This window comes from Poecile atricapillus, chromosome 13, assembly GCF_030490865.1.
Source record: "Poecile atricapillus isolate bPoeAtr1 chromosome 13, bPoeAtr1.hap1, whole genome shotgun sequence".
In the NCBI taxonomy this organism is placed as follows: domain Eukaryota; kingdom Metazoa; phylum Chordata; class Aves; order Passeriformes; family Paridae; genus Poecile; species Poecile atricapillus.
The window spans coordinates 14,175,956-14,199,567 of NC_081261.1; the positions used below are offsets into that span (position 1 = coordinate 14,175,956).

At 40.2% G+C, this 23,612-nt stretch overlaps 1 protein-coding gene across 3 annotated transcripts; it reads right to left on the reverse strand.

Annotated features, from left to right (window-relative positions):
* Positions 1–312: 312 nt before the first annotated feature.
* On the reverse strand, positions 313–23,044 carry PANK3 (pantothenate kinase 3). 3 transcript variants are annotated; one of them, XM_058848450.1, is made up of 7 exons: positions 22,877–23,044; positions 13,705–14,057; positions 12,639–12,892; positions 12,355–12,531; positions 10,298–10,421; positions 7,967–8,092; positions 313–6,624 (listed from the first exon to the last, which is right to left on the reverse strand). In XM_058848450.1, the coding sequence occupies exons 1-7, from the start codon at positions 22,902–22,904 to the stop codon at positions 6,574–6,576; spliced, it is 1,113 nt and encodes a 370-aa protein (XP_058704433.1). In that variant the 5' UTR covers positions 22,905–23,044; the 3' UTR covers positions 313–6,573. The 3 variants fall into 3 exon arrangements, with proteins under 3 accessions (XP_058704433.1, XP_058704432.1, XP_058704434.1); XM_058848449.1 differs by having other exon boundaries at positions 22,773–22,887; XM_058848451.1 differs by lacking the exon at positions 22,877–23,044 and adding an exon at positions 22,740–22,854.
* Positions 23,045–23,612: the final 568 nt, after the last annotated feature.

A 23,612-nucleotide genomic window follows, 5' to 3' on the forward strand; every position in this document is an offset into this window, starting at 1 on the left:
GAGCAGCAGGTGCTCCCAAGTGGATCTGGAAGGGGAAAGCTTACATTGCTTCCAGAGCACACTTCATTCTTCAACACTGCAAACCAGTGCTGTTTAGCACATCCAGTGTTTCTGAAAACAGGATCCGAATCCAAGAGCTGTGAATTATCAGCTTATTAGACAAAGAGCATGAAACCACAGCAGTGACATTGCCTGGGTTAAAGATATTCTGCAACAACCCCCAGTATCAAATGATGCAGAAATTTACGATGCCAAAGGATGGGAACACACCCAGAAATCCCTCCCACAAAACCCACAAATGCAGGCCAACAATGAACAATCTCAAATTATTTATTAGGAAAAGACAAAGTACTGTTTCAACATTCGTACAGAACAAATGGTAATAAAACCAGGAAAATAAACTGTAAAAAGTAGGCCCATGACAGAGGAGCTGGTTTATGACAAAGCAAATGAAATCCAAACTTCACTCATGCAAACAAGCAGTTAAGAATTATTTACAGTTTTGATGGGATGAATTACAGCATTGTCCATATTTGGGCCCAAATCAAATTACTCAGTGACATATTAAAGGGATCTAATCTGTACATTCAATAATGAGAATCTATAAAAAGAAAAATAATTTAAACAATTTACAAGAGCTGTATTACAGATGGCATAAAGGCATCATTTACAAGAGCTGTTTAACAGGTGACACAAAGGTATTCATGAGTAATTTATAATGAAAAATTTGTAGCACATATTTTTACATCACATCTTCAGTGTCTGAACAGTAAACAAGAAAGCAGAGACATACCATGAGTGCAATGTAATAGAATAAGGCAACTTAACCAAATGGCTCTTCAGAGAACTTCCATCCTACCAGGGTTTACAGGTTACAAATTTGCCTCTCTGCTTTGCTAACCAAAACAAATACATGAAGACAGCATCTGGTGATTACAAGGCCTGCATATGACAAGACAGTGAATGGAAAATTAAATGTCTGTTAAAATGCCAAAACTCAAGAATGTAAAAGTGCAGATTATCTAAAGCCCTCTATACCCTAACACAAACACACTGATTTTTATGTTCTAGGTGTTGTAATTTAATATGTCTCAAAATACTATTTCACTAGTCTTTCATAATGCACAATCTGAAACTAATATACCTCCTCCCAAAGCTTGTATTTACAATTTCTTAAACAGATGCCAGAAATGTGAATTGTGAAATGCCAACAATTTATAGCAAAGATTAGCAACCAGCACACTATATTCCAGTTCATTTTATAGGTGACACTATAGCACATTTTGATTTTAAAATTACTTTAAATGGGTATTTCTAACTTTTCACCAGCTTTCCTAAACACTTTCAGCAGTGCCTGACTTTCTTGGAAGTTTTAGCAGAGAACAAATGCCAATTGTGTTCTACTTGACACAAGTTCTGCAAACAGCTACAGTAACAAAACAAGATGAAGGATAACATGGAGTACAGCTATGAAAATTCATCTGTCTCCTAATGTGCCACGGGCCTTACACAAAGCAGCACAGGAAACCACACCTGCCAATGACTTGCCACATTAACAAACACAGTCCACACAGTCAAAAAACCAAACCCAAAAGGGAAACTCAAAATAAGGCCAAAAAGTATTGGCAAATGATAAAATTTAAGTCTGTCAAAAGGACCAGGCCATAAATATTTTATTTACAATTTCTATTTAGAATCTTTATTTTCAACAATGATTTAGCACCAGCAGGAATATGCAAAGTAGCATTACTGCGTTCCCCAGGCAGAAGACCTTGAGGCCAAATCTAGCTCATTAGTTTAAAAGAATGATCTACTCAACTAACTACAGAGTGAGCAGGATCTGACACTCAGTTATGCACACTGAGAGTGCTCAAACCTAATTCCATTAGCACATTAATAATTACAGACATATTACAGCATCATCTGAGATGTTTCCAAAAGCGTGTTTTAAAGAATACTTTATATGCTTTTCATGTGTGAAATAAATGAAACCAATAAAACAGGTTTATTTGCAGACTTCTGTTAACTTAGAGAATTATTAATTTTACCGCAGTTGACAAAATACTGGTGATGTACTTTGGAATATATCAGTAAAACTTTAAAGAACTTTAAGCAGGAATTATTCTTCTAGAGTGTGAAAAAGCATTTTTTAATCTCCCATGGTCATGTCTGAAGAGTAAATTCTCCCATTTTCTCCACACTGATTGTGAAGCCCACCCCCTCCGACTGTGCATTAATGGGAAATGAAAAAATTACCACACCCAAACAGAAACTGTGCCAAGTGTGTCCCCAGCTCTGCACTGGGACCTGCAGGCCTTGCTCAAACAGTTCCAAACTGTCCCACAGATGTTTGTTCACATTTTAACCTCAGAAAAGCTCTGTTATATATTGTATGTTTTTTAAGCCTACATAAAGAGATGTAGGTAAGAAGGACAAGTGACAAGGGAAAGAATTAGTCTTGTTATAACTAGAACTGACCAGAACTAGCTCAACAGAACCACACCAACCTTCATCTCTGCTCTGAACTCACTGCTTCCTCAGGATTACAGTGCTACCCAGAATGTCAACAGTGAAAGTGATATTTAAAAGCAGGCTGACCACAAATTTATTCATTAATGAAAATTATTGACTGCATGTGAAAGACACCATCTAGTCTTTATCAGAGATCTACTCTAGATAAAAGACCCTTTAATTAGTTCCAAATGTTAAAACCCCACTGTTATTCTGAAATACTTAGAAAAGAGAAGTTTTTTCAACTGATCTGGCAGGTGTTTCCTGAAAACCTGTATTGGGTAGACACACAGAGTATTACAGCCCTTAAAGGCACCTTGCATCTATAATACCAACTCAAGTGCAAGCAGGAATGTCACAGTACCACTGAAGGAGCAGATGAGCCAGCAGGAGAAGCCAGAGCTTTTGAATATCCAGCTGAGGCTAAGTGGGACAATGTGATTGGTGTCTCTTCCTTTCCACCCTCTAACTCTCGATTATGAGCAGCTGTTGGTAGAATCACAAAGGTGCCTGAGAGAGGGAAACATCTTCAAAAGGCAGGGCAGACACCTGAACACACTCCGGAAATCTTGAGCAAACTAAGACAAAGGGTGTATAACTGCAGCATCTCTCTCAACTCCTAAAAATATCGAGACTTTACTAAAAAGAATGAGAAATTGTATTTAAACCTCTGCTCAGTTCAGTAAAGAACACTGAGGATGTTTTAATTCCAGCCTGTTAAATATTCAAGATGTATTGCAGGAGTTCCCCTTTCATTCAAACTGCAATTACCCAAGTAGACTTAGAAAGGTCAAAGTGGTTATGTTTAATAGCTTGGAATAACTTCACCTAAGATTGAACTTTTCTGCCCAGAAATAAACAGTAATTATCTCACTATAAACTTGCATGATTTTTAGGGAGATATTGATACAATAAAATTGTGCATAATACTTGAAAGGACCAAGCTGGAGGGATAAGACCAAGAAACACAAAATCATTACCCCAAGATTAAGGGCTACAGGGATAGGAAGCTGGAAACCTGATGATGTTTTCCTGCTATCTCTTGCTACACTGGATTAAAGGGATCATGTCCATGGCCAATAAAATTACCTGCCATTCCTCTGGTAAGTAATATTGGTTTGGAAACCTCATGGATAAAGTCCCAGTACCATAAAATTACCATTATAGGAAAAAATTAAAAGGCACTCACATGGCTGACTGAGCTGCAAATGATTACACATTCAAAATGGGTCTTACATTTTACTTTCAGGAACTATCACAGAACTTTCCTCTACAAAGTGGTTCCACTTGAGAAGACAACAGTAGTCCTGAGAAAACCCCAGATTTTCTCTACTGTAGTACATCACACTGAATCAATTCACCCTAAAGCTGCTTCAACCAATTAGCTCTGAGGAAAAGAAATGGCAAGGGTAAAAGTAAAACCAGACTGTATCAGGAAAAAGCAACTTACTTCAGTGATTCATATAAAAGAAACAAGCCTTTTCAACGTGTTTACAAGAGAATTTAGAAGAAAAGACATTAAGGCTTATCTTGCAACTATTTCTGATGCCTATCATTTCTCCTGGTGATAGAGTCAATCTCTGGAGACTCTAATAACAAGTTCTAAGCTGACAGAAAATGAGATGAAACCCAAAGATGTGACTTAAATACAGGACCCCTGGGCTTTACAGTAGGGCTTGACAACTGCCGTGGTTGCTCTTGTAATGAAGTGACAATTGTGCTGATAAAATTAGCAACAGGAAGCCAATTTTTTTAGAAGCTCAAGGGAAATAAAACAGAGGTAGGGCATACTTTTTGATTCTCACAGTAGTTTCTATACAGTACAGCTATTCAAGAATTACTCCATTTGCTTATTTTGTAACTCTGTACAGTTTACTTTAAAAATGTATGTTAGGTCACATCAACTTCAATTGGTTTAATTAACTATGGGTATTAGGTAATCATCTTCTATATGTGCTTTTGGTTAAATATACAAGTAGCTTCTAACTACTGCTTCAAGAGGACTCTCAGTATCACAAAGAAAGTGAAGTAGAAACAAACATGGTCTAAAGGAACTGTTTCTAATGGAGCTGTAGTATGTCTCCTAAAGCACCCTTTGCAAGTAAAATACACAGTTAGCTTGCAAAATTTTCAGCAGGCTGCCAGAACATTCAGAAAATTAAGTTTTTACACAGCTTTATAACCAAATGAAGGTTACTTTTGATAGTCAATCCTAAATCAAAAGGAACAGTTTACAGCATTTATAAAGACATTCTCTAAAAACCGTATCCACTTATTTTCTGAAGTGCCCTGATTTAGCATTAGATCAGCTGAACTGTGAGTGTAATTTTTAGTTGTTTATATGTCTATAGTGAAATATCCAAGCAAGCACAATGGAAATGTAGTACAAGTACCAAGAAAAGCAACAATAAATGGAACTGCATTTGTGATTAGCATTGCATGTAAATGAGTTGCCTACTCTAAGGTACTGTACTCTTAAAGGACCCACAGCAAATTTTAAAAGCAAAAACCTATGATGTTAGTTTTGGGCTTTGAATTTTGAGAAGACTGAAAATAGCACAAGGGTTTCTAACACAAGGGGGATGTATCTGTAAATACAACACAGCTATGCTGTGGAATACTTGAGCAATCAGTTTTAAAAACCTTAAACCCCAAGATATGAACGTGTTTGAGTCTGGTTGCTCCCCATGCACTTACAGGAATTAAATTTAACATGAAAATATCACAAAATTGGGTAGCTCTTTAGTCCACAAAAAGTCATATAGCTACTGACTGTGTAATAGTCCTGTAAGTTTAAGATCTCATGCCCTGGCTTGAGGACTGAAGTTATTATAATAATCACAACTGTAAATTTTAAAAGTCTAGAGAAAACCCCAAAAACCAGTTCCAGAGTATAGATTTTATCCCAAGGCCACAATTTGATGAATGGTTCCATATTGTAAGTACATTAAATACTGGTCCATTTGCTGCTGCAATACAAACTCTGATGCTGTCCTCAACTTCCAAATCCAAAAGTAACCTTCCAACTTTAACATCTAATTGAATTCTGATCAACTCTTCCAAAATTAGGGAGAAATCACAACTTCAAATCAGTAGGATGCGGCAAAAATTATTCCAAACCCCTACAGAAATAAGCCAAAGCATCAGAATTATGAGGTCCCATAATTAGTCTATTTTATAAGGATTTCTTCAATTCTCTCAAGCTTTATGGTACCTTTATAAATGATGACTCATGATGGCAGAAATTAGGAGTGGGAAAAAAAAGTAATCCAGAAGGCATGTCCCCAAAAAATAAAAACTTTAAAAAAATCTTCCCCCCAAAACCTGCCTTCATTAATCACTGAACTCTTTTCCAAATCCAATTAAAGACAGAGGAATCTTTCCAAAATACCAGCTGAATCTTCCAATAAATTAAGGTATCTTCATGAAACCTTCAAGATATCAACTGCTTAATCTGCTGTTTTGGCTGATTCTTTGTGTTTCTATTCTTCCCACTGGAAATTAAAGCATTAATATTATTTCCATCACACATAAAATAATTACAATGTTTACTGTGGGAAGGAATTGTCGATAGTTTCCTCATCTTGTCAATAGTACCTTGCTGTCTTTTGTTTTCTATAAGTACACATAAAACTTGTGCTCATAATAACAGTGTAACTAATGAAAATAATTTTTCAGTTATCAGTTATATATAAAACTGATGGGCCTAAAGCCTTGGGAATAAACCTGCAATATTTGCATCCTGAGCACTTAAGGGTTTGGCATTCCTTCTTCTGGAATTCCTGGAAAGTTGTTTTCAGGGGATGTATTGCATATTAGAAATTCACTACTGGCTACACGTACCAAAGAACACAAATGATAGCCACAAACAGTTCACTTGCCAATGCCCAGCAGAGTGAAACCCCGTTCCTCACAACAGCAATACTCAGTAGCTTAATCACTTCTTAAAAAGAGTTACAGAAAATCAGCTATTTTCTTCTCCCCTCCCCAGATTTAATTCCCATCAACACAAACAAGTGTCGTTCAGCTGGAAAATAGTTCAGTGTAGTGACATCTGGTATCTCAACTGAAATTTGGCAGCCCGAGCAGAGCACCAACAGCTCCAAAGTATCCCTGTTAAAAAAAAAAATAAAAAAATCAAGTTTAAGTAGGGTATTAAATGCTGCAGTAATCCCATTTTAGTGACAACAATCATCTAATGGCTCAATGCTACAGAAAGAACACTATACACTTTTAATATATAATATTGCACAGTAATTATTTAAGGCTTTGTGAAACAAACATTTTATCTTTCTTATCTAGCTTGACTTTAGGAGGTTTCCTGCCAAGCCTCACCATACACTGCAGGACCTCTAAGACAGCTATCAGTGACTCCTAAAGCAGGAAATCAGGTTTGGTTTCTTCTTCCTAGAGAAGCTGCATCTTCTGCTTGCTAAAAAATCTTCAATACCCATAGCAATATTATTCCTAAAGTGCAAGTGAAAATTCCTTGAACTATCCACACATCACATTTTTGGACTGTCTACCTACCTGCATGCAAAGAACACCATTCTCCTGGTGAATTATTTTTTGCCTGTGGAGTGAAATCTTCCCCTTCTCTATAACTAAGAAGTATTCAAGTGTTTGGGATATACACTTGAACAAATATGAGAGTTTAAAATATCAGAGTTTAGAATTTACCCAAGAAAAATCTGAAGAGGGTAGAACTAACAAGGAACCCTTCCACTGTTACTGTGAACATCAGAACAGACTGTCAGTCGTGGGATAAGCAATAATGGAAAAGAGTTGTGAGAATCAACTGAAGGGAACAGATGGAATGCTGTAATATTTTCAGACCAAGACACTGAGGACAAAAATTCCCAAGCCACAGCCCAGAAGCAATTGTTGCACCTGAAATGAATACTGATTGCCTGTATTTTAAGCAAAACAGGTCAAAGCTCTCAGCACTGCATACCTATCTAGATGGCAGAAGCTGCCCAAAAGCAGGTTATTCTCAAAGCATAAATTCATTCCAACAGCTCTGAGGGGTCTGTGGTGGAATGAAAACAGGCCTTGTCAAAGCAGTCTTCATTTTAAAGACACTGCTCAAGCTCAGCTGAGAACAATGCAAGTGTTTCAAAGGGCCAAGCTTTACATTTCTGCACTCTTTGAAACACAATACTTACTGTTGTTGCCACCCAAACCCAAGGAAGACTGGTGACCCTTAGCACAGAGTTTAACATTTTCTTGTCCCTCTTCAGAGATCAGCATGAACTGAGATACCCCAAAGTGGCTGAAGTACTTCCCTGACAGAAAACTATACCCAGAAAACCAATTCAGCAAGACAAACCTCCTCTTATTTCTAATATTTACTGAGCACTTGGTGCCTCAGGATATCACACATGAGAGCTACTCAAGAGAGGCATTTCTGATTCATGGTGCAACAATACACAGAGATAAATGAGCCACAGCATACCTCATGTTCTAGGAACAAGGCCTTCAGCTGCCCTTTTGACCAGTAATCCAGTGCATATGCAAGAAGCTTCATTGACAAAGTATTCACACGCAAAAAGTTGCCAACAAACACAACTCTGTTTATTTTCTAAAAAACAATAAAAAAAAAGAAAAACAGCAAAGGATTAAGTCTTTTCACTGTTTAACACAGCTTTGAAAAATTAAGCTATGAAAAGGAGGACTGTTTCAAGCAAGGAAAAAACCACAAAAAACAAACAAACCCACAATTAAAACATGGTTTCAAATTTTAAAACACGGCATACTAGGGGAAAAGGAAAAACAGTGCAACCCTCAAGAATTAAAGGACTTAATTTACAGACAAATAGCATTTGTGTTTCAAATTAAGTGAGCGTTTTCAGCAATTACACCAAAGAAAGAGCCCAGCTAAAAGTGAAATGAAATGAAAGATACTTGTGTTCAGCAGAGAAGACTCAATGCCTTCATAGCCCTGTACAATGCTGCTTGATCCATATGCAACAAGGCAGCACTGTAAAGAAGCCGAAGGCAGTAAGACATGACAGATGTTCCTTTCATCTTCAGACCTCAGTATACCTCAGCCTGACATCAGACTAAGAGCTGAATACTATAAGTGAGCTGTGAATTTTAATCAAGTCAAATGTAAAATAGTGAACATCATTTAATATTCCCCATTAACTGAAGTAAATCCAGCGTTAAGTGAAAATGTTAAACACTGGTTTAACGACACAAGAGGAAGAACCAAAGCAAATGTAACTGTGTTAATCCTTAGCACGGTGCTTAATGGTCATATCCAAGTTACTGCAGTAACTAATATGACAATTCAACCTGTAGTCAAATGTCTTATATGCAACTGTTTTTTAACCATCTTGATTAATTCCCAGTGAAGACACAGCAGACACATAGTTAAGGCACAAAAACAATTCTGCTCTACTGCAGGAAGTCAAAATAATTACATTTATTTAATCTTTATACATCAGTTCAAGGTACTAGCTTGTATATCCCTATTAGCTATTTCTTATAGTTTGTAGTTCTGTGATATAGCTGGAATTAGACCAAAACCCCCTTGGAATAAAGCTGATTTATGCAGTTTACAAGTTCTGATTTGTCCTCATTTACTCCCACCCTTAAATACAAATTGCACACATTTGCCTAAGACATGTAGAATGTACTTTCAACTTCACCTTCATTTTAAGTCTTTTGTTATTCAGCTTTGCCATAACGCAAAAAGCCAAAATTAACAGTCACAAAATTATCCTTCTTGTCCAAGACAGACATGAAGGAAAGATAATGAAACTGAAGGAGGAGTTGCAATATTCAAACCAGAAAATATAATTAATCTGGCTCCTAAGCAAAAGGAGAGTTACTGCAGCTAACAGGGCTGTTGGTGCTTCTGAGACATTCATATCCAAAGATTTTAAACAGAGCTCTAAATTCAGTTACCCATAGTCTTCTCCAAGAAAGCTTTTACTAAACCTCATTTTATCCCAAGTTTGTTGATAATGAAGGAAGAAATCCCTGCTGCTCAGACACTACATCTTCTATGCCTAAATTCAGTATTCTTCCACAGCTTCTTGGCTGTCCACACTAATACTGAACACATACTGATTCTTTTTTAAACTTTGAGAAACAATGTCAGGAAACCTCCTCTGCATCAACCAGCAAGATGAGAGGTGTCAAAGCAATTTTTAAGCCTCAAGAGCTAGAAAAAAATTAAAATAATGTTTAACTAGAAACAAGGCTTTGATAAGAGAATAATTTCAGCTTGGAGAAACTGCTGGAGGCCATCATTATGCACTGCTCAAAGCAGGCCTTTCAGCAACTTAAATTCTGCAGTTGCTCAAGTCATGTATTTTGAAACCTCCAAGCACAGAGTCCACAGTTTGTTTCTGAGCCCATGTTTCAGGGCTGGATGCAATCCCCAGGTGACCCTGCCTTGGCAGGGGAGCTGGACTGCATGATCACCAGGGCAACCCTAACTCTTTATGGTTAAAGTACTAGGAATTGCTTCAGAATATTTTGACTGTCTCTGGAGAAGTGGCACAAGAATATCTTTGCCAATGGGGAGGGTACCTGATGAGGAGCTCTGTTAAAGAATGGAGCCCAAAGCCTGCAGGTAAGCACAGGATGTTGTGATGAAGGTCTTGGAAGTCCCCCTGCTAAAACAGGGTGACTGCAGGCCCAACTCAAAGCTATTACATCCTCATTTCATTTGAGAATGTATTAAAAGGTTTAAAATAATACACCATTTTAGCAGTCATTTCATGTGAGACAAACAGAGCTGTAAATAGACCATTTCCTTGTCAGAAGTTTTTACCTCATTTACTGCACACATCCGGGCAATAGAGCCAATGTTATTGGTGATGGTGACCAATATGGCTCTTGCAAGATCTTCTTTACTGACAGACTCCCTCTTCTCTTTGTAGATCATATTCCCAAAACTGGAACAGAAGAAATGGTCATGAGTTACAAAATGATTCATGTGCATTTGAAATAATTTCAGAACGGATTTTTTTATGCTGTAATGGAACATATGTCTCATGTTTCCTCTTTGAGGAACTTGCTTTTTAAGTCTGTATTAAATAAAGCAATTTGACACTACATCTGTATTTATTCCTTCACAGGAAACAGTCAATTGTGTTACAATAATAGCCCCCCAGCAAAACATTTTTGTTCAGACTGTTGACTTCCATGAAGAACCACCTACAGTAAAACAGTCGTAATATTCACAGAAGACTACACTGCAAATCTAGTCACTGTAAATTAAGTCACTGCTGGATTGGTAAATCCTCCACTTGTCATGCTTGTTTCCTCACAAATACCTATCCATTCCTCTATGTGTGAAGCAGAAGAAAACCAGAGATGAATTGAATGGTTTTATGACAGACCACAACCCTCTGAAACAAAATGAAACAGCTGCCAAAATGCAATTTAGGTTGCACAAATGCCCTTCTGGATCAGAAGGGCACTTCCCTTACTATGCACAGCACAAAAGAAAAGACAAGAATCCATAGCTACCTGTGATATTTTAGCACCAAGAATTCTGTGCCACATCTAAGTCAGTTTGGAGAACAAGAATCCTGATTATTTTAAGACTCAAAAAACCATTATAGCTCTTAAGGATCTTAAAAAGCAAATGAGAAGAGAAAGTACCAACACAAAGCAAGTTAAAAAGTATTGACTAAAGTGTAAAGTTCACACATATTAAAACCTCTCAGCACATGGGCTCTCGAGAGGCTTGGACTCAGGTGGCTGGAGAGGGAGAACAATTAAGTTGCCATGAATTATGACTCACTATGAAGTAACAGCAAAAATTTAATGAACACTCTTATGTACATACTAGTTTTGCTTGCAGAGTTTATTTTTCTTATCTTTTGTACAGGTAGTGAAGCTGCAATATCATCAATATTCCCCAATGGAAATAATATGTGCAGCTGTGACAGAAGTCCTCTGTCATTGACAATGACATTGTCATGGTGCAAACTGTGTTCAACAGCCCTCACCAGTGAGAAAAGTAGTTAAACCATTACATCAGGTGTCTGAAAACTTTGAAACCATGTTTCAAAAAAAAATTAGGAATTTCTCCATTGTAAGAGCAACACAAAAGCCATCTCCCACTCACCTTCCCTATAGACAATGGCTCTACCAAAAGATGCTAGGAAATAAAAAAGAAATTGGTACTTTTTTCCCTCTCTTCTACTGGTTTTGACTGAGACAAAGTTAATTTTCTTCCTAGCAGCTGTGTGCTGGTTTTAGCTGGCATTCTCTTCATTGTAGTTACTACAGAGCTGTGTTTCAGATTTGTGCTGGAGGTTGCTGATAACACAGGGATGTTTTTGTTATTGCTCATCAGGGCCTGCACACAGTCAAGGCCTTTTCTGCTCCTCACCCCACCCCACCCCTGAGCACAATGGGGGTGCACAAGGATGGGGAGGGGACCATTCTGTTCCATTCAATTTCTGTCATTTTAAACACTCTTTACCTCAACCCACCAATTCTACTTTTTTCCTCCCAGTTCTCTCCCCCATCTCACTGGAGGGAGTGCCTGAGTGGCTGTGTGCTGTTTAGCTGCCTGCTGGGTTACACCACACCACCTCTGCACTTTGTTCCTGCAATCACCTCGTGTTACCTCTAACTCACACAAAGCTGTGCATGAAATACCTCAGAAGGTTTCTTCAATATCGACCTAGCAGGCACCTGCACTTGCACGTGGCTTTAAACCTCCAGGAAAGCTGAGGATACATACTTTTACAATAAAAATGGAACTTGACTACAATAAAACCTTGCAAAAAAGCAGCTGTCTCTGCATATTTAAATCTTGTTTTTGAATCTCCCCAAACCAACAAAAGAACCCACAAAGAGATTCCTGCTTACCTAGATGCTACAGCCCATCCTGGTAAACCAAATCTTTCATAGTCTCCTCCATAAATATCCCGAACCAGCTTGTCAGCGTGTGTGCTGTCTCCTTTGGATGCCATTTCCAGAGCTTCTTCAAAACTTTCACAGCCTGTCAGCAAACTGCATAACCCAAGAAAGGTCCCTCCACCTAGACTAAGGACACAGAAAACCAGTAGCTTTTAAACAGCATTTCCTCACATGCAAGATCCTTATGTCATTGCCCCATAAAGTAACAACCCCAACGTAGGTTTTTAAATTACCTTGTTCCAGTTACTCTTTTATAGTTGTCTTTGGAATGGACTGATAAAATACTGACTCCTGAACCAATGTTAACAACCAGCAATGGGTATGGATCATCCAGGTTAAAAGGCATCTTTTGGCATCTCTCGGGATCTGAGGCATTTTCAAAATAATAGCACTCTGCCTGGCCATTGAAGCTGACAGAGTCTATGTACAATAAGCCTTTGACAAGGCAGTCAAGCTCATCCAGTTTGTGCAGCTGAAGGTTTCCAATCTGTGTTAAGAAAGAAAAAAAGATGGTGGCACCATGTTCTAACATTGCACAAATATGCTACAAATTTATGACTGTATTTGTACTGCCCAACTTTAAGAAGCTATCTCATGTGACTAATTCAGGAATTTCAATGCCACTATAAAGCCAACAAAGAATTTAGAGCTAAATTCTGAATACATAAACTAGCAAGTTAATCTGAGTGTAAATCCAGATCTCAGACCTGAATCAAGAAGAAAGATGCAGTTTAAGTATCTGCTTGGGTAAACTCAAAGATAACTTTTGAGATACTAAGACATTACTCCATTGAAAAATTAACAACATTTTTCATCAATTTAAATCAATAAAAGGTTTATCAAATACCCTAGAGGCCCCACTGAGTGTCATCTTGTGGAACTCATATCTGCAAATCTGTTCAAAGTTTGTGGGGTTCTTCCCCCATCTTACAAGTCAAAACAGTAACTTGTAAGGTATAAGCATATAAAAAGCTCAATGGCATCGTGCTATCCCTACAACTTCATTAACACCCCAAGGATCACAGAAAAACCACAGGTCAGAAATCCTGTGGAGCTTAAGGCTCACTAGAGTGCTCCTACAGTTCTGCACGTGATATTCACACTGCTGTTCTCTGACAAAGCACAACGACAGTTAACAGGTGCTGTGGATTCCAGGAAGGATGTAACTTCCCACCATACTTAATTCATAATGAAAAATATTGGAGCTCCCCACAGTTTTCCAAAATACAGATTATTTTAACCCATCAGCAGCAATGCTTTTAGCATCAGCTTCAGGCAGAAGCAAGCCAGGCTACCTACTGTGCGAAAGTCTTCCTCAAACTTGTACGCGCCACCACCGGTGGCACAGAGCACCGTGTGTAGTGTTGAGAAGTTTTTATTTCTTCCCATTTGGATAAAGGTAGGCAAATCATGAGTTGGGAACCGAATAAAGTGCAAGTTTCCTCTTCGAGCAAAAATCGTTAAGTCTTTCAGCTCCAGGTGGACATCCCGAATGCCAGTGGATCCGTAGGCTACGTTGGAAGTCAGGTATTTGCGGATGCTCTTCAGGCTTTCCACTTCCTCCTGCTCCTCCTCTGCAGTGATGTCAATAGGTTCAAAATAGGCAAGTTTGACCAATGTTCCCCCAATGTCCATGCCAAACCATGGGAAAGCTGTGAAGATACAAGAATGAGCCATTAGGTTTGTTGAAGAACAAAAGCCATACCTGGAGCTTAAGACTGAACCTGTGCTGTACTTTTCAACAAGACAGACATTAACAACAAACCTCACAGGAAAAAAGAACTCATTTCAATTACATGACCTTAAATATGTCTCTGCCCTCAGGTAAAAACGGAAAAATGAGCAACTCTACACATTTAAATGCTATAAGGTGCTCAGAAAGCCGAACTAAAAACCCCCCAAACTATAACCTATCTTTCAGAGTACCTTATAAACAAAATTCAACCACTTTTTTTAAATTGAGAACAAAGGATTAAAATAACCTTTGCTTCTAAAATAACAGCTCTGACGTAGTTCAGCACAAAGACTGCAATGCACAATAGAAGAAAGCAGGTTACACATTACAGCTGACAACAGGGGCAGGCCAGGTACTCCTCCTCTGACAGTCCCTCACATAATGTGGTTGTTGAGAGGAAAGCTTTAATTTATTTGCATGCATTTTAAAAATTGATGCAGTTAAGATACTCAATTTCTATCTCTTGAAGTTAAAAGGATAACAAAATGTCCTATTAAAACGTACAAGCAAAAGAGAAAATTAATATTACTGAATTTAGCTTCCATTTTTTGGTTTATTTTCTTTTTTTTTGGTATCTTGGCTAGGAAGGGGGAATTTCTGTAGTACAAAATAACAATACTTAACCACAAGTGCTTTGCCTTTGTCACTTATGCAGGATAACTGCAGTTCCTAAAAGGGATTTTGTCTATGACACCCAGGACCAAAATTTGAATATGCCTGTATCAATAAATATTCCTAAGTGCAGAGAAACAGATACTCAGAAACCCTACAGCAAAGACAACATCCTCAACTGAGAGCTTTCCCACTGTCATTTCCCAGAAACAGTAATTAAAACTTACTTTTTAAGTTTAAAAAAGATCCTGGATATCCAGCTGGGAAGCTCATATTCTAATTCCTAATTGACACTATAACTTGCTTGGTTTTGCCTCTTTTTTTTTATTATTTTTTAGCATTCCAATTTATTTTTTAGATGTAATTTACATCTTACAGAAGCATGAAAGTCAGGAACAAAACCAAAAAGATGTTAATATGCTTATCATGAGCAAGATGCAATTACATTGTATTTACATTACCAGTGGGATCTATCCTTGAGAAGAATGACCTACCAAAACATTTTAATATATTTAGGCAAGGCTGGCTGTGTGTCAGTTCATTTATTGAGTGCTAAAGTTAAGAGAAATTTTGATGATGCCTCAACTTCCAGAATGGGCGTCAAGAGAATATTGTCAGATATTAACAAAAAAATTTAATTGGTTATCTTACCTTGAAAAACTAATTTTAAATACAAAGTTAAATTCTGTGAGCAAAATCTAGTTTGAAGTGGAAATGAAGAAGTTCTATAAACCTGGTATCTTTTCCATAAAGCTGAGGGCTAAGCATAAGACTAAGCATAAAGATACACATGAACTGAGTTTGTGACTGCATGCCACCCTTCTTCACCCTGAGACTCTGGACATAAACAAATCTGTCATCTTACTGTTTGACCACAACTAGCTGAGGATTGGAAGTGACCTCACCAAACTTCAACCACTTGCCATGAATGGTGTCACAAGAAGAAAACTGAGGAAGGGCAGCTGATTCAGCCAGCAGACCAGAACACATCTGTAGGAGTCAATCCAAGCCATGCAGGATTTAACCAGGACACACTGAGCCAGGCACTACCTGGACTCTCCTGTTCAGCAGCCTAGTGATAACTGGGATCCTGTCCTCCAAAACAGCAAAGAGAGGGGAACAGCTGAAAGTTCATGTGATGAGTTTAAGGATGATTTGGTGCAAGTCATGCCTGTTTGTCAGAAGATCCACTTCATCCCATGTTAAATGATCCAAAAAGCTTTTGCAAATACAGCATTAGTCACACCTCTGTAAGTCCTAAGGTTTATGGATCTTGTACACCAAGTAAAAAACAAGAACAGCTGAACTGCACGTTTATTCTGTAATTTAAATGAGAACACATTTTATGCTGAAAAATGGGATCATGCTGTACAAGATCAGTTTTCTGGGTTAACTGAGTGATCTGAACAGCCACTGACAGATTCTGAAACTGAAGAAATAGGAAATGTGACAAACCCCAGGAAGTTTAACATTTTTCTATTGAAAATTTGTCCAGATTTGGCTGGCAAGTACATTGCTCAAGTTTCATTTGCAAGGTGGAGGAGTTCTGACAAGCAACTGGGCCCACGTACTGTTAACTCAGTCCTTATACCAGCAAAAAGGTGTTACACAAGGGTTCTTGTGAATGCAAGCCACTCTGGATTGATTTATATGGATTTTATTACAGGTGCAGCCAGGAAAATGAAAGCCATTTTCTTTTCCAAACACAGAAAGGGATCCACATACACACAAATGGCAAGGGCACAATCAGCTGGGAAGATACAAGATTTATCCACACCTGAGCTCTCTTTAAATAATAGAAATACACTGATTCTACTGAATTTGAATGTAACTGTACATGGACACAACATGGAAACCTTGTGAACCTTCCTCTTACTGCTGCAGGTTTGCCTAGGGTAGATCTTGACCCAGGATCCATCATATCTGAATGCAGGGATACATAAATGACTCTATAAAAAGTATTTTTTACTTGTATTTGTGGGTCATGTTTCTCTGAAGATATTTAGGAGCAGAATGCCAGCAGCAAAAATCTTAAAAAAAAAAAAAACAACCTGAAAAAATACCCCCAGACATCAGCTTGATCCTTCCTTTCAGCAGCCACAGTTACAGAAACATGTCTGGATGAGGCCAATGCCAATTACACAACCTTTTTTTCAAGCTTACAGATCTGCAGATACTATGTTTGAAGACTTGCACAACTGTAACCATCATTCCACAGCTTCAATCTGTAAGGAGAGTCAATTCCCCTGCACTAAAAGTGGACTTTTTTTCCACAGCTCTGTGGGGATTAGATAATTAAAAGATTTTTTTCAGCTCTTCCTCTTGATTGTTTTTCCCAGGAATATTCCACAAAAAGTGATGCACAGCTCAGAAATACTCCTTGCTGAGAATTTAACTGCTATTCACAGAACAAATTGAGGGCCCAACTTTTCAAAGTTCAACTCCTCTCTGCAGTAGTCAGCAGCAATTTGACAAAATGAAAAGTAAGAATCCAGCTTTATATTTAACAAGCCCAACTGCTTCGCATAAACTACATAAAACTCTTTCAAAAGTACACATTCTGCTTTTAGGAAGTCAGACCAGGCTCTAATTAAAAATACACAAAACACAGATCTTCACTATCCAAGAAGAGAGAGATACATGATGTAGGACACTAACTGGGAAGTCAAAACCCATATGGTGTTTAATGAGATACTTCACACCAAATTTAACTATCTTTAGGACACCAATTGGAATACCATAATATACAACCATCTTAATTACAAATCCAGACTTTCTTTCACTCCCCAGCTCTGCCAGGAACCACTGTGGTCCCTACCTAGACACAGCAACCCCAAACCCTTGCAATAAAGCAGCAGATTGCTCAGTACATGCTGTGAAGACAGCTCTGAGGGGCTCAGAATTTAAAAAAAATATCATCTTTAAAAGGATTCCCTAGAACTGCTTCCTGCAATTAGAAAAGCACTTCCCACAAGGGGAGAGTGCTGTGGTCATGTAATGATGGAGCAGTTCTGCTGAGTAAGAAAACCCATGCTGGTGTGGCTGTTGCTTGTTATTTAAACCTTAATAATCTTTAGAGATACACAGGGAAACCTCATTCTCTCGTGTCTGCACTTCTCAAGTTTGTGCTGTACACAGTCACAGCAGTCTTAAGGTTACTTATATCTTATCATACAAGTCTTTATATGCCAAATGAAATAATGACAGAGCATGTCTTGTTTGTGCCAACACAAGGACAAAGGTTGAAGTGTTTTTTTCCTTTTCTAAGGGTTCTTCGAAGCTTTCCACCCAGACCAGAGATTTGTATTCTGATTTTGCACACCCATTCTAGTTCCAAAGCTGCAGGAAGTACAAAGATTTAACTATCCCCCCTGCTTATTCAGTCAAGCCTAAGATTCCTCACTTTAATGTTCTATTTGTATTTTGCTTTTAAAAACTGAGAAACAGATTCCTGTCAACCTCTTTCCTATGCATGTAATGACATATTTGAAACACAAACACCTTTGAAATACTTAATTTTCCCTTTAAGATAAAGTAACACTCTGGGTCAGTCCTGTATAAATTAACAAGAACCAACCTTCAAAGAAGAGTAGCTAACTCCTAATTCAAGCTGGGAGCTTGGCACCATGGGGAAGAAAATAAATTCACAGCTGTCAGTGACAGCAAAGAACAGCCTACCACATTTTGTGTCATCTCTGTAAGAAAGCTTATGCATTATTAAGAAATAAGACTGTTGCACTCCAAGTACAAACACGGCTTGGGGAACAACAGCCAAAGGGTGCCAAAGTTCATGACGCTATACAGCCTCAAAATACAAGAAAGGAAAATGATCATGATATCCACAAAAACTTAAAACTTACTTCTGCCAGCACTGCAACAGTTCTTTATGAAAGTATGCAGTATCATCGGTTCTGATGCCCAAAACGTATCTAATTCAGCTCAGTGTGTAGCCTTTGATAACAAAACTAACCTTGATCCCATTCTTATCTGAATACTGGCAAGGCAAACAACTATTTAAAAGTTACATTGAACTATTACACAGTTGGTGTTTATAAACAAACTAAATGCATCTCGCAATTTCTCCAAATATATTTTCTTCTGTGAATGTACATGCATTCTTATACTTCCAGCATTTCCCTAAAACATCAGCATACAGCAAAGTAAAACCTGATGGCAAATTTTAACAACTAAAGCAGCTGTGAGGCTAAGGCAGCTAATGTGAGCAATGGGACAAGTTAAGAGACCAAAGCTTGCTGAACTGCTAAATTAAATGTGATTAACCTGAGGGCTGGGCAGCAAAATGCCTTTGCTGTGCCCAAGAACACCAATCTACATGGCCTATGAGCCTCTACAGAACAAAAATGCACTTAAGTGTCCTTAGTCCTTGAGATACTGGAGACTTTCCTTAACAAGCTGTGTAACAGGTTTTTTGGTTCAAATATCCCAAGTCCAGCTCAAAATACATTTGGGCTGGACAGAATTAACATGCAAATTAAATGTATCTGACACACCCTGGCACATCCTCCCATTTTCCTTGTGGGAAAACTCCATCACGCTCTGCAAACTCCCACTCAGCCACCTCTAATCACGCTCCAGAACAGCCCCGTTCACAGTGGGAGGACAGGTGGTAATGGGCAATTACTGTAACTGCTCGACATGGCCTTTATCACTTCTACAAGTGGGTACCACATAAAGCTTAATACAAGACAAAATATCACTGCTTTCAGCCTCTCCCTCCTTGCTCATTCTGGTAATTCTGTTGACATTTCAGCAGCGGTGTCATTGGGGATAGGTGTTATTACGGTGAGATACAGAATGCAGAGGAATAATTTAACACTTAAAGTTGCACTGTGTTATACACTAAAAGTGCATAACACTTTTAGTATACACTGCTCCTGGCAGTATTAATCCATTATTAGAAATACATTTTTCAACTGCAATCAAGTGAGAGCTTGTAACATCTGCTATGGGCTAATAATTAGCTTTTAAGGACTAATAAGAAAATGCTAGGATACCAAAAACTATGCAGCAAATTCCATGGGAAAAAAACCCGAAAAAGCCTAACATCTATTTATATGGGATTCTCCATCAATCCAAATGGATTTTTCATCAATTTTACTACAGTAATCCTCCATGTGTCCACAATGATTACATGCATCCACAGAACCACACTGGAGAAAATAAACTTGAAATTTTCATCTTTGCTTTACACCGATACAGGATTTTGCAAATCTCTGCGACGTACATTCATATATTAGGGTGTCTCAATTCACCTCAAGGGAAAAGCGGGCATTTGTCCTCAAATAAACAATCAAAAGGAACAAAGTGCAACAAGTAAGATACAGAGCGTATCAAATGCTCCAGGTCTGCCTTTCCTTCAGCACTGGGTTATGTTCCAGAGCCAAGAGGAAGGGCTCCAGCTCCCCTGGAGAGCACAGCACGCTGGCACAGCGCTCTCGCCTTCCCCCGCCAACATGCACAGCTCTCTCGGAACGAGTTCCTGCTCTCTTCCCTTTGGGCAGATCCCACACAGCAGCAGCTCTGCAACACTTGCTGCTCTCGCATTCATCATCTCAACCCACAAATAACCTTTGGAAATTTCCTTAAAAATTGCCAGCCAGTCTTCTCCATGGGCATTTCCTCAGAAGAGCTATCATGCAACTGCTGCTCGGAAGGTCCCTCTGGATGTCATCTGCTCTGACCTCTCAGTTACACCGCAGGAAAACTGCCAACACTAGATGAGGTCAGCTACAGCTTTGTCCAGTCAACACTTTGAGGCCTCAGAGGTTTTGCAAGAATCCCCCAAGAATGGAGACTCCGCAACCTCTCACCCTTCCACTGCTACACTGACTTAGAACAAGGTTTTCCTGATTTGAATTTGTTATCTTCCTATAAGAAATGCTTGATTCCTCTCATCACCAGCAGATGAGATTTAAATGGCCCTTTACCAGCCTCTTTCAAGACAGCCAATCTCAGAAGCCACGTTCCATAAATTCTGCTGTGTTTCTCACAGTTTTTACTCCATCAGATTAGTGACAGCACTAGTCAGGTGAAGATCTGGAGGGCAGGACCATACAAGCATGTCTAGGCACTGTACCCACATCAGGAACTCGTGAACTGGTTTGGTGTCCCCATTTTACCCTCACCACTCTCATGCCAGTCACTGCCATCAGGCCTTCCTTCCTGATGCTAAACACCACAGATGAACGGACAGGTAGACTAAAGCAATCTGCTCAGTTCTACTTTGCAGGTTCTTAAGTTAAGTAACAATTACACATTTTTCCCCAGAACCACATTTGGCTCCATCACAGATGATTAGGTACTCACTTGGTCTAATGTACACTCAGCAATTGTCTTGAGAAGTGTCTACAAGTGTCTCAGCCAAATGATTTGTAAACAGTCTAAAAGTGGTATTGTGAGCCAAACCTAGCTTTCAGGTCCATGTGAGCATTTACGCCAAACTGATGGCATTATTTGGGTACCAGACACCTTGAATATAAATTTCCATCTTCAGGGCCTCTGTGGATCTGGTCCACTTCAAACATTCAGCTGCTCTCTCAGCATGATTAACCATGAGCAGAAATCTGCAGATTGAGTCTAAAGTTCACTGCCTAAGAAACTCTGTGCTATTATCTTTTAAAAAGCTACCAGCTCCGAAGTGTGTTCAAGAGTCAAGAAGAAATAAACAACCTAGTGTGACACTGTATCCTTCCCCTCCTACTTACGCAGTTCCAACTGTTTCTAATTCCTATCATGAAACCAACATCAAAGTTCAGATTCAAGAATTGGAAAAGTGTAACTACAACTGCAACATATTTGAGCAGTTAAAACTTCTTGATAACATTTGCACTGTTATTTATTTAACCATGAGGCTTAAATCCACCACTACAGGAGAAAAGGCTTTGAGGTCCAGCAGAGACAGTCCTGAAATTCAGAGGTTTCTACAGTAGGAGCAGCCATAGTCTCCCCATTTCAATTATCAAACCACTATAACATTTTACAGCCAGCTACTGCTGTCTTGATGAGATTTCTTAATATTATACCAGGGAAAAGAATGCTGCCTGAACTCTACTCTTCATAAACATCATTACAGTCAATTCAGCAATTTCCAAACACTGGCAGTAACAAGAGGTGATGGTTGTGTGCTACAAGATGTATATTTAGAGTTTCCCCAACAGACCACAGGAAACAACGTACTTTCAAAGCCTTTACAGCTATGTCTAGAGCCAGGCTAATACTTCCTGTGTTAAATATGCATTTGGCGATTTTCTTCTTTTTGGGCCACCCAAAAAATAAATTTAAAACATCGACTTCCAATATCCTGTCTTAGTTGTGAGCTGCTCATTAGCCAGCCATGCCATATAAACAACATGAGGCCTAGAAATTTGGGACTAGCCATCTTTCCTATACAGTAACTCACGCAGAAAGTAACTCTTTAAGTATGGTGACGTATAAAAAGATGCTAAACTAAGTGGAGCAATACCTGCATCCCTTCCAGCTAAGGCACACCTGTATGAGCTTGACAGGTGTGTTGCCTTGCACAGCTGTGCATCTGTTACATTGAGATCACATCAACTACACGTTCATTAACTATACCCAATCCAAATGTCTCTTCCCAAGAAGTAGCTGTAATCTTAAGACATTTTGTTTATATTCACCTGAGTCTGAACCATGTTTGCACCCTCCAAAACAAACATGGCACTTCAGAAAAACATATAGCAAGAAATATTATTACAGCTGTAGTTATTAAAGGGGAGCACTCAGCGTATTTTAACAGAAGAGTTATATCCAAGTATTAGTAAATATTCTAAAAAGTATTATTAGTTGATTAGCCTTTAAAAACCAAAACTGTAGCAAGTGCAGCCACCTGCGCAGATGCTCAGCACAGTGGTTAAGTGCCATCTTCATCAAACACAGCACCCATCCCCAAGAAACTGATTATATCACTTTCTATTCTAGTCCGTCCGACGCCAGCACTGAGGATCACCTGAACCCCGACACCTCCCTTAGAGGGACGCACAGGAGCGAGACGCGTCTCTGCGGGCATCTCCCGGATCCATGGATGGGCACCGCCCGCCGCGCAGCCCCGCGCCCCCCGCGCCGCCTCCCCCGGCCCGGCCTTACACGGCTTCTTGGCATCCTTGATCTTCATGGCGCTGCGGCGGCGGCCCGGCTCGCTGCCGGCCGGGGCGGGTCTCCTGCCGCTCGCCTGATGGGGCGGGCAGCGGCGGCGGCGGCTCCGCGGGGCCGGGCCTCGCTCTCCTGATGCTCCTCGCCCGCCGGGCGCCCGCCTCCCGGGGAGCGGCGCTGGCCGCGCCCGCCGCTACGCCCGCGGCCCGGGCAGGGGCCGCTCCAGCGGCGGCATCGGCGCTCGGGCTGGGGCGGGGAGACGGGGCGGGGCGGCCGCGCTCCGCTAGCGAGGCGCCGAGCGGACGGTGCGGAGCGGCAGCCGCGGGACGGGCCCCGGGCGGGGGAGCGCGGGGGAGGCTCCGCTCGGCCCCTCCGTGCGGGAGCGCGGCCGGCGCTGCCCCGCGGAGCCCCGGCGGACACGGGCCCGGCCGGCACAAGATGGCGGCGGCGCCGGAGCCGCGGCCGCGCACACAAAGGGGCCGGGGCGGCTCCGCGCCCGCCCCGCCGCTGCCGCAGCGCTGCCCCCGCCCGGCGCGGGGGGCGCCGGGAGCCGCAGTCCGGCCGCGCCTACAGCTCCCGGCGGGCCCCGGGCCCTCAGCACAGGCAGCTCCAGCCCGGGCCGCGGGCAGGGCCGGCCGGGTTACGAGCAGGGCCAGCGAGCAGAGCCAGCGGGGTTCCGGGCAGGGCCAGCGGGGTTCCGGGCAGGGCCGGCGGGGCTACGAGCAGGGCC